At 42.8% G+C, this 18,329-nt stretch overlaps 1 protein-coding gene across 1 annotated transcript in view; it reads right to left on the reverse strand.

Annotated features, from left to right (window-relative positions):
• Positions 1–4,883, reverse strand: part of IL23R (interleukin 23 receptor) — a 42,853-nt gene extending 37,970 nt beyond the window's left edge. The window contains 2 exon segments of the mRNA XM_015415782.1: positions 1,151–1,274; positions 4,679–4,883. Coding sequence (XP_015271268.1) covers positions 1,151–1,274; positions 4,679–4,883 — 329 coding nt within the window.
• Positions 4,884–18,329: the final 13,446 nt, after the last annotated feature.

Here is an 18,329-nt window from a genome sequence, read left to right on the forward strand (position 1 = left end):
AAAGAGTGAGTGAGTGGGGGTAATTCTGGATGATTGCAGGGAAGAGGGGGGCAATATCATAGCCACACCTCTTATCTTATGTTGTCCTCCCTTTTGAGTGTGGCTATTCACACTCCAGATCATACTTTCTTTCAGTTTCTTCCCTTTCCTCACAGCTGCATAGGATCTGTAGAAAAGTTTAGACTAATGCAAGGGCATCCAAACTTGCTTAACATAAGAACCGCATAGAATAAATGTCAGATGTTTGAGAGCCGCAAGACATCTCCCTTATATATAAAAGCCGAATGGTGGTGGCACTTCTCTAGAACATTCTACACGCTCTGGAATTGGTTGGCTGTGACATATAATAATAATAATAATAATAATAATAATAATAATAATAATAATAATAATAATAATAATGATGATGATGATGATGATGATGATGATGATGATGATGATGATACATAATGTCCCATCAAGGCACAACCTTGTCACGGTGATTCCCCATGGGGTTTTCAAAGCACAAGATAAGCAGAGGTGCTTTGCCATTGCCTTCATCTGCATACAAACCTTATTCTTCCTTTGTGGCCTTCCATCCAACCTCACTTAGCTTCTAAGCTCTTACAAGTCTGGACTAGTTTGGCTGCTGTAACCATGGAATATAGCATTTTATTTTCAGGAAGCACTCTGGTTACTGAATGAGAGGTGCTGAGGATCACCCTTACCATAAAGCCTCTTCTTCTGTCTGGGAGGCCCTACAGTCTGATCCACTAGCAAAGGAAAGAAACTTAAAAATCGTACTGGGGCTAGAAATGGGACTAGATCTAGCAACCTGGTTTTTCAGAAAGTGTAAGTAGGACACTTCCTTTGTTTCCAGTTATCAGAGCCACAAGATGTGAACAATTGCGATTGGTTTGTGGTTGTTGACTGTGACCTCAAGCTAGTCCACATAGTCAGATCACAGCACCAGTAACTGCTCTGTCATCTCTGCATCCTCAGTTTAGTATGCAAGTAACCTAGTTTTGGGGGCACACTAGACATTACACACAAGTGTGTGTAATGAAGTCCAACAGTTCTTTCATTCTTGACTTGAGCTTAATCATTTCTTCATGGTGCAGAGGTTCCTCTACTTAAGAAAATGCTTTACATTTTAAATAGATGCTCTTACCTCTTCAAATACAGGTTGTACCTAGTGTTTAAATGCGTGTCTTTGCCTGGGTCCCAAGTGCACCTCATATTATTCGAATGCTCATATTTGAAGCAGGTTAAATTGACAGGCCTGTCAGGTAAATCTGTAAAAGTACGCAGCATATAAGATTATGTTCATTCAAAACGTACGAAAGGTAGCTAGTGCTGTGTTTCTCCACTGACCAAAAAGTCTGCACAATCTCTATTATCATTCTAAATTCCAAATAGAAGAAAGTTTGAGCCCTGTGGCACCTTTAAGACCAACAAAGTTTTATTGAAGGCATAAGCTTTCATCTGCACGCACACTTCTTCAGATACACACTAACCCTAACCCTAACCCTTGAATAAAACTTTGTTGGTCTTAAAGGTGCCACTGGACTCAAACTTTGTTCTGCTGCTTCAGACCAACATGCCTGCCCACCTGATTCTATCTTTGCAAACATTTTTTAAAATGTTGCTCATTCCCTAAACAAAAATACAGGGAGAGCAATATGAACAGTTTGAAAAGGTGATATTGAACACATTTACTAGAAAAACAGTTTCACTGCAAGCTGGGGTCATTTCGTAGAAAAAGAGCTGCAGGAGTTCATTAGCATATGGTATGCAAATGAGCTACTAGGCTATTAGCATAATAGCTCATTAGCATATGCAATGCCCCCTGACATCACTGGAAGTGATGTCAGAAGGGCAAGCAAAGGGGGGGGGGTTTAGGCATCTTCAAAAGCCTCCCCTTCCCTTCCCCAGTCGGGGGTGGGGGAGGGAAGCGAAGAGAGAAGGGGTTTAAAATTTAAACCCCTTCTCTCTTAGAAAGAGGGAAAGAAAGAAGAGAAGGAAAGAAGGAAAAGAGAGGAAGGAAGGAAGAGAAGGAAGAGAGAAAGAAAAAGAGGAAAAGAAAAGGAAAGGGGAAGGAAAGGAGGGAAAGAAAGAGGGCAAAGAGAGGGGGGGAGGGGGAGGCTCTCCCCCCCCATAAGTCTCCGCCCCCCCCCACAAGTCTCCGCCACCCCCATGGATCCCTCACTTACCCCGGGAGGCGGGGTGCTCTTCTGGCCTCCCCTAGGCCGCAGTGCTCTGGCACTGGCCCGGGGAGGTGGGGGGGGGACTCTTCTGGCCTCATCTGGGATGTAGCGCTCCAGCGCTGGCCCGGGGAGGCAGCGGGGGCATCCTCTGGCCTCCTCCAGGCCGCAGCACTCTGGCGCAGGCCCCGGGAAGGCGGCAGAGGGGCCTCTTCTGGCATCCTCTGGGCCGTAGCGCTCCGGTGTGGGCCCTGGGAATGCAGTGACGGGCCTCCCTGGGGCTGCAGTGCTCCAGCGTGGGCCCCGGGAGGCCAGCGACAGACCATAGCGGGGGGAGCTGGGGGTGGGGCTTGCTGCCACCGCCATTTTGCAAGCTCCTGGGCTCCCGGAGCAGCGCTCTGCCATGCTCCGGCCCCAAAAGTCCCCTGTCTGCAAGTAATGGAATTTACTCACAAGATTTATTCACAGGGCACTTAAGAACTGGGAGTCAGTCTTCTAAAATGCTTGTTAGCAGAGGACTTTGAAACAAACTGCAATCACTGTCAAATTCTGTTCTCATTGATCTGAAAGCAAAATTTGAAGTAGCTTTCAAGAGGATATTCCGTTTTGTATCAGCTTTTGAATCTCATATATTAAATCTCACATGACTGGGAAGATGCAGATTCAAGTCCACACCTAGTCAGGATGCTAATCCGGGGCCTTGAACAATCACTACTCCCTAGGTATTTTCCAGGCAGCAGCTGCCTTCTGGGCTTCCATTGGTGTTGTGGCGATCACATTTATCTGTGTGATCATTACACACTTACATGTGTTCTTCATTTTTCCCCCCTGTCAGTGTTCCATCTGTTCACATTATCATTTTGGATTGGTTTTCTGCTCCCCCCATTTTTTTGCACATGTGCTGAAGTGTTGGAGCACTTCATCAGCTGCAAGGGGCTCAGAAATCCCTTTATGACTACATTCCCCGCCCACCACACAGCACCTGAGAGTCACACCTGGTGTACGTGTCTCATCCCTTATTGGTTGCCTCTTTTCCCATGTTTGAGCATTCTGTCTCATCACCCACCCACCCCAATTTTGAATTTCTTTACCTGATTTTCATCAGGTACACAGCTCACAACAGCTTGTTTCCTTTGATTGCATGCAGTGCAAAATGTACCTGAAAATGCCACCCAGGGACATGCTAGAATTTATCTTGAGCATGAATGAAGGAATGATAGGGAAGGCAATGATTGGCTGCTGGTGTTAGGCCTGCATGCAGACCTGGCATGCAGATAATAATAAAAAGCTTACCACCCAAACCTGCCCTTTCTGGGTGAATTTGAATGGCAATCCATGAGGCAGAAAAAAAATGTTCAGATTCTGAGCAAGGGGTTATCTTGTGAATTTATTCCACAGTGGGGAAAAAATATGGGGGAAAACTAGTTTAGGAAAGAATGGGGGGGGGACAAGGAAAAACTGGGACAGCACAGAGATGTTAATGAAGTTGTCTAGACTCAAGAAAGAAATTCCGTAACATAGGGGAATGAAAATGGAACATTAGGACAATCTGGAAAACACCTGCTTCACAGAATTGTTATGAGGATTAAAGGGGAGGAAACAGCTGTTCCACACTGAACACCTTGGAGAAAAGGTGGGCTAAACATATAGCTGGATGTATACATCAGTTATTTTGGCCAGTTAGTATGCACTACAGAATTATTTTGGTAGAATGTATGGAAGTTGTTATGAGCAAGGATAGAACTTGTCCTCCTAGGTATAAAGATGTTCTGTTGGAAGCAATGCTGAAATCCTCTGTAGACCTACCTGTTCCTGAGCTGCACTGAATGTAATACATATAACTGATAAATATGCAATATTACTGACAAAGCACTAAACATTGATAAGTGCTGGTCAAAAACTGAAACCCATTCTGCCCACAGGTTTACATGCCAAACAAGCATTGAATTTGACCTGCACATTGCAGGGACCTTTCTGCAAGCAAGTTTGCATGATGAAAGCCCTAAACAAATAATCATAAATGAAAAGTCCACCTTCTGAATGTCCTCCCCATCAGTGTCTTATTGTCAGCTAATGCTGCCATGGGTTGGAATGTTCAGTCAAAGGGATGTGCTCACTCGCCTCCCCCACTCCTTTCCCTATGCTTACGCTTATCTTGCAGATGTCCTTGAGGCTAGAGGTGCTTCTTCCCTCAGCTTCCCGCTGGGAACCTAACAGCTGGGTGTTAGCCCGCACTTAATAGTGCCTGCTTATTGGCTTTGTAATATCAGGGGGTCCCTTTTGAAGGGGGTATATCCCAAATGCCCTGCGCCTCTCCCGCCATTCCTGACATAAGAGTTCATGGTGTCTCAAGTACTTTCTCTCTCAATAAACTGAATTTTCTGAAGACCTGGTGTTGAGCGTGATTGATTGGGAACCCTGACACTTATTGTCCCAAATTAATTGAAATCATCTAGGACTACCATACCCACACGCCATACAAATAAAATACTTACGGCCCATGCAAAATTCTGTTCCACATACCACTTCATCATGAGTCTGCTGGGGACAACTAGCATAACATACAACGATGGAAAAGGGAGCATTAAAATCTTGAAGTTGAAGCTGAACTGTGGTTTTGTTTATAACTGACAAGAATCGGTCCTCAACAAGAACATCATTGAGTTTTATATATAGTTTGGCTTTTTTGCACAGTTCCATAGGGGAATGGCAGTTTATAGAAATAGTCTGACCCATTGGAATTATTCGAGCTGGTTCTGTCCATACTTGCCCAGCACACAAAACAACATCTGTGGAGAAAAAAATTAGTTTCAATGTACCATGAGAAATTATTTTTTAAAAGATCATAATAATGTTTTATGACACAGTTGTCTACTTTTTATCCATTCATATTTTTCATAGTATTTCAGTGGTTCTAATCCAAGTGCAAAATTTAATGCAGACTGGCCAGCCAGAGCGAACTGTTGATGGTTATTGGTTGATGTTGTATGGGTTGAGGGGGACTGACAAATAACTCATAGGAGTAGCTTTGAAGACCCAATCAGCACAAACAGGCAGTGTAATCTGCCCAAATGAGATATATGTAAATATGATCATATGATATGGAATGGCCTGTAAACAACATCATTTTTCTAAATATGCTAATCCCCTTTAGGCAGCCGAGGCCCAGAATCAAAGGGTTGGTAGGGTCAGGCATCTGCTCAGACTCATGCTATCACAGGCCCCACAGCTGATCAGTGATAAATAGCACATCCATTCCCACCAGGTATGGGGGTAGAGGTGTGCAATGTTTTTTTAACCTTTTTTTAAACATTTTTTTTTTCCTCCTAAAGGACTTTTTTTTTTAAAAAAATGAACTGAACGAAGAGGGGAAGGAAAGAAGTGGGGATGAAGGTTAAAAAGGCACAAAAATCAAAAAGAAAGGCAAAGGATTTCGCAGAGTTCCTGAAATGCAGACATTACTAACCAACCCTCATTTGTTTTAATGCAACAAAACAGGGCAAAGCCGTGGCGTCCCCCTCCACCACCCCCCCAAAGTAGCTTTGTTTCCTTTGAGAAGAGAGAGGGGGACACTTTGGGTAGTATCCAGAATATTCCATTGCCTGTGAGGATGCCACTTCAGACACAAAGTGAAAGTTCACTCTTCTTCCCACTGAGGAATCGGAGATCAGAGTTGACATTGGGTGTCAGGTAAATTACCCCTTTTTATAAAAACGTATCTTTGCCCCCCACCCGCCCCTCCCAAGAAGGAACTTGTGCAGACCCATCGATGTGCTACTAACTTCAATGCTCAAGGAGAAAGAAAACGAATTCTGAGCCACACAAATCACGTTTGTTGGATGTTAAGCTGACAAATTCAAATGTTTTCTTCTTTTGAAATGAATAAAGGGTTTTTTTAACCAGTATTTTTTGGTTTGGGTCTATTGGACCTGGAAAAAAAATTGGGCTTTCCAAAAAATCTCAGATCCCAATACCAGTCCCAGTATAGTATACGGATCCAGGATTTTTTTGGAAATCCTGAATTTTTGGGGGGGTCCAATAGAACCAAGATGAAAAACACTTCTCCTGCAGTCTGGTTTAGATGAGGCTGCAGGAGAAGGAGCCCCAGGGGCTGCTGTGCCACGCAGACCACATTGCTCCACATGGTACAGGAGATCTTGGCTGCGCTCACTTCTCCTGAAGACTGGTTTAAACTGGACTGAAGGAGAAGTAAGCCCAAGAGCTTCTGCGCCGCAAAGAGCACATTGCTCCTGGTGGCACAGAAGATCCTTGGGCTGTCTTCTGCATTCCCTTTAAACTTTAAAGGGATTGCAGTAGAAGCCCAACAAACAGCTGAGAGGCAGAAGCATTGCTCCCGCCTCTATGCTATTTTCAGATCAAACCCAGTAATTCCCAAATACGTCTGGTTTTTTTCCTCAGAAATCTACCTGAAAAATACTGGCAAGATTTTATTTAATTGATTTTTGGCTGAGCTAAACCTGAATGCACACCCCTTATACAGGTGAGCTCACAGGGGTCTCTGGGGAAACCTCTTATTTCCTTGTGTAGGACAAGGGAAAAATGAATGTGATTTCTGAATGTGGGTTCTGATATTTCCTCTGACATATTTATATGCTGACAGCTGTCACTGTGCCTTCAAAAGTTTAATTATAATAGATCCAGATCTTGATATGTAACCTAGAATCTTCTGATTAGAGAAATTTATAGTAGAATATATATTTTATAACTGCACTTTTTGTATATGAAGCTATAAAGGAAAAGCATTATTAGAGGCCTCTGGGGATAGAATTAGGATGCAATGAGAATGGAATGCATATTCAAGAAGCTGCAAGGACGTCAAGAGCGAAGTTAAATGTGAATCACAACCCTTATCTCCCAGCTCCCCAGAAACAAGAGAAAGAGGGACTAGCTTCACTAAAGTCAGAAAGGATCTCAGTGTTCCCTAATGTTCCCATTGCTCTGAAGAGCAGATAAGCAAATGCAACCACTGACAATACATGACCAGTATAAGGAGAGACCAATCGTAAGGTTTAAAGTCAAGTTATGCTTGTATGAAGTTAACTGCCTGGTACCAATTAGATACCCTTTAATGTGTAAACTATATATCATGTCATTTGGGGGATAAGACCTTCTGCCCTTCCTGGTTATGGCAGAATACAGCTTTGGAATTCCTGAAGTGCAAAGGCACTCAACCCTGTATTCCCTGTTTCAATATATTAAACAGATATTATCTAACTCGTTGGACTCCGACTGTGTGTTTCCAATTTGGCAACGGGAGCACGCAGACAGGTTCCATTGGAAGAGGCAATGGAGCAGTAGTTCTGCTCCTTCTAAATCTTTTGCTGGCAGACACATCTAGAAGAGACAAGAGAGTGCAACTCTTGAATATCTTCCAGCTTTGTTGGTGCCAATGGGACTTATGGAATATGAAAAAAATATTGTCCACTTGCTTCTCCAGGCATTTGGGTGTGTGAGCACAAGCATGTGTGTGCATGTATGCATGACATGGTGGTGGCACACTTAGTAGGGGCTGTACTACATGGAATCTTAGCCAGGGCTCCGAGAACTTGGAGTTAACCCTGCCCACCCCAACTACTTCCAAGCATATTTCTCAACTGGAAAAATACTGTGATCTAGCATTTATGCCCTGTGCTTACAACTGAGTATTCTATTGGCTTCACTTTATATCTCCTTGAAACCACTCAGAATGAGATATGTCTGCATTCATCTAAGAGTGAATCTGTCTGCTGTATCCTTGTGAAGCCCAACCCAGTGCTTGTTTCCTCAAAGTTATCTCCATTGAGTTCAATGATGCATCCTCCCAAGTAAGTACACACAAAAGCTTGCCTCTGACTTAAATCCTGGTAATCTTTATATTTTTTATGGGAACATAGTAGATTGTATAAGTAAAATAGATGATACTGAATGTCTTTATTTTAAAAAAATATTTCTATATTGCTTGCCTGCTATAATCATAATGAACTTTTAACAAAGTCTGAAACAGTATTTTAATGTTTCCAACCCTCTCACAGAAAATAATACTTAACTGGCTCTTTAGCTGCTGATGAACATCGATCAAAAAGAAGGACTTGGTCAAGCTTGCAGAAAAATATGCTCAACACCATTAAAACTTCAGATGTAACCATCATTCAAGTAGTGGTGGATATCAGTAAAAAGGCACTGCCTAAAAACAAAGGAAACAATATTAGTGCCTTCCTCTATTAAATGATAGTTTTAAAGAGTTAAGAAAAATAAAATTGTGAGATCCCAATGGAAGAATATTGAGCATTCACCTAACCAATAGGGAGGAATGAGATTGGTTTTGGAAATTAATTTCTTTATCCCTTTTTCTTTATTTATTTTTAACATTTTTATCCTGCCTTTCCACCCCAATTAAGTCGCTCATGGTGGATAGCAGTTAAAAAGACATTGGTTCTGTCAGGCAGCAGAGGCTTTCTTTGCTGGGGTTTCAGCTCCTTGGAATTCAGTCCATAAGGCCTCCTTCCTTAATTGCTCTTCAAAGGCTATGGAAAACTATGCTCTTTCAGTAAGCTTTTGGGGAAATGTGGTACTATGGAATGGCGATTTGAAGCAGTAGTGGCTACTATCAGGGGTCATTTCGTAGAAAAAGAGCTAGGGGGACTCATTAGCATAACTCATTAGCATATGCCACACCCCCTGACATCACCGGAAGTGTGTCCTTCCCACAGCTGGCGGCGACCTCCAGCGGGCACCAGCAGGGAGCTCCAGGCCCCGCCCTCCCGCACCTCACCCGGGGGGATGGCGTCCCCCCGCGTCCCCCCCCCAAATGACCCCTGGCTACTATAATTATTGTTGTACTGATATATTTTAGTGTAAGTACTTGCAGGGGATTACTTCATTTCCTCTTGTGTCCACATCCCCGCTTCTTTGTTTCCTCCTGACAGGCCCCATAATCCTCTTCCTTCCCTTTTTCTTCTCACTCACCAACCAAATGCTGGCTCCAGATCTTCCTGGTTAATCCCAAATATGTCCAGGATTTTTCAGGACCATTTTTTCTGTATCCCAAAAAATTCCCAGATATATTTGGGATACCAAATATACTTCCCAAATACTGATAAGGTATTTTTTAGGTACATTTTCGGCTCGGGTGCATTGTCAGGCCTGTCTGAGTTGCACAAGTTGGTGTAGAGGCTGCCAGTGAGGCCTGGTGAGTTGTGTGACACCAAGTCATCTGGTAGCCACCCTCCCATCTGGTTGAGTTGCACAAATTGCATGGTAGTAAGTTGCCTGGTGGGTCTGGCTTTGATTAGTTCTTTCTCCAGGGCAAGGAGGAGGAGAGCAAAGATGGACTGGGAGGGCAAAATTGTCCTGGAAAGGACCTTGCTGTTTACTGACAGAAACCAAGGCTGGCAATACCCTTGTGGTTGCCAAGCTACCTCACAATGGCTAATAAGCTCTTTTCTTAAAAGTATAGGAGCTGCTTCTACTTGGGTGATGCATTAATCTAGGGTTGCCAGCCCTCAAGTCCCAGCAGGGGTTCCCCTGCTTTGGGGGGCTTCAATCTGCCACCGGCCAGGGGGGGAAACCCCACTCGCAAACAGGGATGTTGTCACACAACATCCCCAACATGATGATATCACTTCCAGGTGATGTCAGCGTTCTGGGGGCATCGCATGGCAACGCTCTGGTTTTGGGGCAAACTATGGTTTTGAAGGCAAAAAACCATAGAATTTTGTCAAAACCCAGAGCGTCATGTGCGATGTCACTGATGAGATGATGTCACTTCCAGGTGATGTCATAATGTTGGGTATGTCGCACATGACATCTCTCCCACTCCCAGAATGCCCCCCAAATCCCCCTGTCATGACAATGAGGAGACCTGGCAACCCTACTGTAATCTCCCAAAGATTTCAGTCTTTTCTGCAAACTTGGGGCTTTTAAGTATCGCAAAATGGGGTTGTGTTGAGAATTAGATATATTAATTTTGAAACAATTCTATTGCTAGCAACCTCAAGCATATGTGTACCATAAATTTTTAATTTTAAAAAAATACCTTGGAAAATCTTCTGGATGTACTAACCATAATTGTTACCTAGTATTGGTCTGCTAACCTTATTAACTACACAAAAGGCTTTTTTAAAAAAACATTTATCTCAAAACAGAGACAGGAACATTGAAGTTTAGTTTTTAGGCTGGGATATGTGGCCATGTTGCAGACTGCTTTGAAAAGCCTTCTTTTTAAGTTTTCAAGGTCTTTTAAAGTGCAGCATGAGAAGGCTACGGTTTAAGAAATGCAAGCAAAAGAAAACTGCTTTGGCATGTGGAAAGAGCTTAAGGATTCTTTGAATCCTGGCTTTGAATTTCAAGTTCCATTTAAAGCTATGTTTAACTGAGAGCAGAGAACCAATTCATTTTTAGAAGCACTGAATATATTCTGTTCACACGTACCACATCAACCCTTTTGTACAATTGGTGCGTATTCACATTTCAGTGAAGGTGAGAAGTTGTCTGAGTACAATGCATGGAATTCTCCTGAAAGGTATGTGTGTGGGTTTCACAGGTATTATAAATGCTATAATGTTGTCATATTGGTACTGACTTTGTGATATAAGGTTGTGCATCCTAATTTACACACAGAAGTTGGTTTGGATGCAGTTTGAAAGCAGCCCTGAGTCAGAAGCCATGTTTTGGGGTCACCTTCATGACTTCCCAGGCCATATGCTGCCTAAGATTGTTGGAGGAGGACCATGTTTGATATTAAAACAGAGAAATGAGATCAGGCTTCAGACAACAGAAAAGATGACTTCCACCTTTTTATGTCTGGGTATCTCCTCATTTCCATAGCAAGGTGGTACCCAAATTCGGTACCCCCGTATACCCCAGGAAGCAGTTTCTTAATATAATTTTGCCTCAGAATACATGAGTGCGTGCATGATATGCAAGGGGGATGTGCCACATGTCTTGGTAAAGTTGACAGCTCTGGGTTGGGAAATATCTAGAGATTTTGGGGGTGGAGCCTGAGGAGGGTGGGGTTTAGGGAGGGGAGGGACTTCAATGAGGTATAATATCTTACAGTCTACCTTCCAAAGCAGCCATTTTCTCCAACTGAATTGATCACTGTCACCTGGAGATCAGTTCTAATTCCAGGAGATCTCCATCCACTACCTGGAGGTTGGCAACCCTATGTCTGGGGCTACACATGTGTAGGCCATTTGGGTAACACGTTCCAGTGCAGCATTTCTATAGACTGAAGGATTTCTGCTCATGGAGCACAACTTTCTCCTAGACTGGATCCAAACTCTAGTACATATTCTATTCTGCTCAAACTACATAACCAAATTTTCTTTACTACATTTTTTGCTATTACTGCACAAGGTTTCTCTGAATTCGAACTTCCAATTGGCCTGGGGTTGCCAACTGGCCTGGAGAAAAATGTTCTGTTCCTTTAGTAAAGGCTTCATGGGTGGAAATAGGCAGCTGAAGCTTTTCATGATATAGAGATAAATAATACCAGCGGGTACATAACACCCCCTTAGACCTTTCTTAAAAGGAAAAGACATTCTTCTCCAGGCCAGTTGGCTACCTTAGTGAAGGTTTGGTTTCATTGCTCAGATTAGGGCATTACAGCCCCCCAGGGACTCCTCTGATCAAATATGCCACCATCAAAATAACCGTTTCTCTTGGTTTTCCACTTCCTTCCTCCAACTCCCCCAGGTTCATCAGCAGTGACAGTTGGTACCTGGAAACACGATTACTATCTTGATTCTGTTCTTATCGGTGTGCTTGAACTTTGCCCATTTATCTTGTTTTCCTCTTTCCTCCCCCATGGGGCTTTGTTTCATGTTGCAGGAACCAGGCTGTTTCAGTCTTTGTAGAGTGCGTAATAACAGCCTGATAAGTAAGTTGATAGGTGGCCAAACTACCTGCCACCCTTTGGCATGGAGACTGAAAAAAACCTGTTCATCCATGGGTCGTATTGCAGCACAACCTAGGTGCACAACTTGCAACAGAATGACCTGCCAACAGGATGAAAAATGGCTAACATGAAAGCAGATGAATAGGGTGACTCTTAGAAACTTATACCCTGAAAATCTTTTTGGTTTCTAAGCTGCTACTGGACTTAGTACTTTGGTCACCAAATGAGAAGGGAGTACTTACTGGAGAAGACCCTGATGCTGGGAAAGATTGAAGGTCAGAGAAAAAGGGGACGGCAAAGGATGAGATGGTTAGACAGTATTGCCGTTGCAACGAACATGAAATTAAGCAAACTCTGGAACACAAAGGAAGACAGGAGGGCCTGGCGTGATGTTGTCCATGGGGTCGCGAAGAGTCAGACTCGACTGTGCGACTGAACAGCAACAAGACTGGACTCAGATCTCACTGTTCTACAGACCAGCACAGCTACCCTCTGAAGCAATGTAATGAAAGATTTTCATACTCTGATGGTACAGTCCTAAGCAGAGTTCCACCCTTTTATGCCCATTGACTTCAATGGATTTAGAAGGGTGGAACTCTACTTAGGAGTGCCATTAGAAGTCTTAATACAGAACATGTTATTATTCCCTGTTGCAAAGCATTTCTGAACTGCGATGCTGAATGACCAAGACTCCCCATATTTCTCCATGTGCAGTTCTTTGCCATTGCATATCGAGGAACTTTTTTTTGCTGCATTTTAGGAATGTGATAGTGTCCCACAGTCCATTGAATTAACTTCTATAGGTTACCTGAGCTGGGAAAATAATAAGAATTTTGGAACAAGCTATCACATCCTTGGTCATATGGCTACTATTAGGGGATAACATCAATGAGTGATGATTCCAATATGTGACATGGTATAGTGATCAGAATGCCGGAGTAAGATCTAGGAATGCCAGGTTCAAGTTCCCATTCTGTTATGTAAGCTTGCAAGGTGACCTTGGGCCAGCCTAACCTAGCTCACAGGGCTGTTGTGAAGTTACAGTGGATGAGGGGGGCAACAATCGACACTGTTCTGAGCTCCTTGAAGGAGGGCTGGGAGAAAAATGCACTTTTTTTTTTTAATGCTGTGTCTTATACTCAGGCCTTAAAGTTACAAATACAGAACTGAATAGGAAGATCAGGAATTGAATAGCAAGTCTTCATTACACTGGAAAGTGTGACATTACTGAAAAAAATATCTTGGGGAGGTCTCAAATTAGGAGAATAGCACAATCCATTTGTCAAAGTTTCCTCTGTCCTTTGTGATATGGTGGGCTTGTGTCTCCAGGCACCATTAAGCCATGAGTACAAGTGTGTAATACTAGAACTAGTTAGCAAATGGTAAATCTTGATCCAGTTTGCATCTCTTTAGGAAAAAGGTGGGTTAAAATGCCTGAAATAAATCTGATCTCACCCCCACTTCTAATCCAGTCAACACATGTATATAAACAACACCCATATAGTGTGCCATCTACATGGATGGCCTCTTGCTATGAATAACAGCATATCCTTGGGCAAATATGTGATATAGTAATCTTTCAAAATGATGACCTCTTGCAAACTTCATACTATTTAGTTTGGGAATTTAAACATTCTCATAGTTCAGCCATGCTTTTCCTCTGGAAGGTCAAAGCTATCTTTAACCTGTATCAGTCAAATACATAAAACCCCCTTAGAATCTTGGTTTGTATATGTTCTGAAATGTTACAAATTACCAACCAGAAAGCATTTATAACTGTTGAAACACACACACACACACACACACACACATTTACAATATAGTTAAGAATTTATCCCTGTTAAAAAGATTCAGAAAGTACTAGTTTAAGCTTATCAGTTGTCTGAAGACATGAATAGATTTTTACCTTACTGTCCATTGGGCAATGTGTCTCACTTCTGTGCTGAACGAGTTCCCTGTTTATTGCTGTAGAACTATACTTCCCTTTCCCTTAAAGTGTATGATTCAGAATTCACTGCCTGATGAACCAATAGAAAAAGCAAGATATAAGCAGTTCATGAGCCATGACCTACATTACCAATGAGTTAAGAACACCGTACTGTTTCTAGTTTAATAAGCAACAATTTACTCTCTGAGTCAGCCTGTGGGAAAACCCACAGCTCTCAAAAATGTGTCCCCTTTCTCCAGTCCCCTCCCACCTCCTTCTCAGTATCAGGTTTGTCTAAAGAAATAGTCTTGCACAAAAGCATCTGTACATTGCCAGCACATCTGTAGCTGTCTAGAAAAACTAGTCTTAAAGAGTTTGAAAACAGTAAATTAAAAGTTAATTTATCTGCTTATAACAACATTGCCTGATTCTAGTTAATTATCCCAGTATGGATTTGCAGCATAATTCATATCAACATTGGTTATAGTCCTGGTACTGCAGCACTAATTCCTACTCTATGACCTTCCATATGCCATAAAAGGTAAAGGTAAAGGTTCCCTTGCTCGAAAGCCAGTTAAATCTGACTCTAGGGTTGCGGTGCTCCTCTCCGTTTCAAAGCCGAAGAGCCAGCGCTGTCCGAAGACATTTCCGTGGTCATGTGGCCGGCATGACTAAACACCAAGGCGCACAGAACGTTGTTACCTTCCCACCGAAGTGGTACCTATTTATCTACTTGCAATTTCTTGCTTTCGAACTGCTAGGTTGGCAGGAGACCATGTGCCATATAATCTATCAAAAACTTAGTCTCCTTCATGAATGCCTAGCCTACTTGTGGTGATTGATTTTGTTTCTCAGTTTTAATATCCTAAGTATTAGATATGGAAAGTAAATAGCCTTCATGCTGAAACAGATTACGACACATGTAGTAAAAAGGATGTCCCTCATCCTTGTGTCCAAGTTCAGTTTTACGCACTGCGATGTGATAATGAAGCAGAGAGCTAGCAGATTTCCAAGGTAGTGTAGCTCAGAGGTGCTGCCTTATTCGTGGGTAGTTCCAACAGCAGGGGTGCCCCACTATTGACCTGAACCAAAGTCCCCCAAAAGTCAAGCACTCTCAGCTTGAGCCACCAAGTCAGCCTGTAAGCACTCTGCAAAAAGGGATTTCATACTCAGGTTTCACACAAGGCAAACCTCCAATGCCATCTCCAACCTCCCCCTCCACCCAGCAGAGATATGCTCATGGAATAACAATGGGTTCCTCCAGTTGTAGTATCTGCATTTCTATAGCTATTCAGTTGCCACCTGACACATAGCCCTTCTGTCTCCAAGTCCTTTTTGTGATTCCTATACCTATGTGAAAAATCCTTTGTTTCAACACCTGTCCTTCCTGCCCCATCCCTCAAGATACCGAGATAACTAACCAAACATTCAAATTATTCACAATTCTTCCTGGCATCTATCAGGGACCCATCTCCCACCTTTTGTGTAAATCTGAGAAACCATTCAATCTACCTTGGCCAAAACATCAGTGGCCATCAAGACCCATTCAACTAGCCATCCAGCATCAAGGCTAGTGTGCAGCTAGACTCTGCCCCTCTGGGACCCCATTAGTCACACCTGAATTATGCTCTGCCTGGTACCACACCTCCATGGACTCCTTATTGGTCTAGAAAAATCTACTGTTCTCACCTGAGACCAGCCCCCAAGGCCTCCCATTGGTCTGCATTGTTTTCCAAAGTCTATATCTGTCAGAGCACATGGCCTCAGATTTTGTGTGTCTGCCCCGATGCCAACTGGCAGTTTACCCCCGAACTTTGGTTTGGGCCATAATCTCATCTCCATGGACCCCTGCACACCTGGGCAGGTTGTATCACCCCTTAACTGACCCCTCTATTCGCTATCAATCACCTCTGCTTTCTTAGTTCTGTATTGCTCGCTCTTTTTGAATGTTTAGTGTGCTTGTAATTAGGGAATTGCTTTAATAAAAACTATTTAATTAACTATTCAAATTTGGAGTCTTCCTACTATACTGGACCTTGGTATAAACAGGTGTACAGGTCCCTTGTCCCCCTCTGGCCTTGCCTGATGCCTAGCTAATTTCTCCAAACAACAGGCAGGCCATTGGTGGTAACAGTAGGGAAATTTGTTCACCAATGCAGCACTGAACCAATGTCTTGAGGCTGTGGTCTGATGTTTAAGGCAAAACAAGCTGCAGCTGAATTCAGACAAGACAGAAGTAATGCTGATTGAGAAGGCTGCACTTGTCCTGGGTGGAGTAGAGTTGGCTTTTGCAGACCAGGTTAGGAGCTTGGGGTGCTCATGGACCCAGCCTTGCTGTTAGAAAAGCAGGTTGGTGCAGTGGCCAAGAGAGCCTTCTATTAGCTGCATCTGGTTCACCAGCTCTGTCCTTTCTTAGACCTATTAAGCATAGGTGTTTTCCCTTGCTTTCACTGTGCATGTCCATCGAGTTTTCTTTGTTGTTCTGCATTTTCCATCACTTTCACCATGCATGTCTGTCAGGTCTTCTTTTTCATTCTGCATTGATTTCCCACCCTTCAGTGCTCAGTTTGCTTCCTAGTCAATATATCCCCAGGTTTTCTGAGAGTGGTTTTGTGCCGAATTTTCCCTTACCTCACTTATAAAGCCAGAGGTAATTCAAAAGCATACAGATTCCCTCAGATTTCTTTCCCCCCACCCTTTTCCTGCCCCTCAGAGGCCACTCCACCACCCACATTGAGGTCATTCCTCCCACTCTGCACCTTCTGCTATCTTCCCCCCTTCATTGGTATACAAGCCCCACTACTACTCATTTTTCCCATCATTAAAATTTTAAATAACAATTTTTTTTAACATGGAATGACTCTAGTGAAATGAGACTTTCACTAATCTCATATCGCTGAATAAAAAAATTAGGACAGTGGGGGGAAATTGAAAAGGAGCTGCAAAGTTTTAGTTCCCTGCTGGTATTGACTTGAAAGGTGGATCAGAGAGGAGGCAAATGGCAGCTTCCCCAGTGAAGAGAGAGAAGGATTTCAGTGTTGAATGCAAACAAAGGGGGGGGGGAAATTATCAGCGTGGAATGAAATTGACATGAGATGTAAAGAGAGAGAGACACTGGGATGGAAAGCTTAAAGCTTTGAAAACATTTCTCCCTTTTGTTCTTTAGTGAACAAAAGAACAATGATTTTTTTGGGGGGGGGATCCATTTTGGCAGACTCTGGAAGCCTAGCAATAAAATGGCACCTTGTTGCTTTACACTTAATTTTTTTTTTACAAGTGGCATGAGTCTAGTAAAATGAGACTTTTGCTGGTCTTGGATTGCTGGAAAAATTACATGGGGAAAAAGTGCTTCTCTGGTAGGTCTCCATGCATTTAATGACATTGTCCAGACCCCTCACGTTGTACAAAAACTTCTGCAAATGCTCTGCAGAAGGCTGGGGTGTTGTTTTATTCTCTGTCCCCAGCACTTAAAATAGAGAACCTAAGTAAATTAAATGGGCTAGACAATCCCGCGCTCCCCCCTCCCCCGCTTATAAATTTGCTTAAGTAGAACAAGCATAACAGTTGATTAAAGCTAATATTAAAAACCAGAATGCATTCAAATGTGCTTATATAACTTTGGAATTTTTATAAAGAAAAACGAGCATTACATTACTTTTGGTCTCTACAAAATGGTGATTTCGGTTCCTCCCTCAATTTTCTTCTGCTGGAGTTTCCTGCAAATCGTAAGGGTCTTGTTGAGAGGGTGATGTTGATCTACATTTTTTTTAAGTGATTGCTTCAACAGTTCCATTGGCGTTATTAGATCAAGTGAATGCAGCACTTTAAAGCCTTCTTCTTTTGAGGTGATTCTGTGGCTTTTGCCATGATGTGTAAACTGCAGAATGAGTGGCGATGTCCAACTGTATCTAATTTCTTCTTCAGCAAGGCGAGCCATCAGTGGTTTCAATTCCCTCCTTTCCAATAGTGCCTCTTTCGGGAGATCCGGGAAGATATCTATCTTTGCATTATGGTATTTAAGATGCCCTCGTTTTCTGGCAGATGTTAATATTTCTTTTTTATATCGAAAGTCTAACAGAGTGAGGATGATATCTCTGGAGGCTCTGTTTTTTAAAATGGTTACTGGTCCTGCTCTATAGGCTTTAGTGACGATCAGTGACACATTTCCCCCTGGGGGCACTTCATGCTGTAGCCAGGCAGATATCTCAGGTAAATCTCCCTTTTTTCCAATTGAATCCTTCATCCCTCTGATTTTTAGATTATTTTGCCGGATTGTCATATCTGTACGAATTGCTTTTTCTGCCAAAATGTCCTCCAATAG

The sequence above is a fragment of the Gekko japonicus genome, unplaced genomic scaffold (genome assembly GCF_001447785.1).
Source record: "Gekko japonicus isolate JY-2015 unplaced genomic scaffold, Gekko_japonicus_V1.1 scaffold20, whole genome shotgun sequence".
Classification (NCBI taxonomy): Eukaryota; Metazoa; Chordata; class Lepidosauria; order Squamata; family Gekkonidae; genus Gekko; species Gekko japonicus.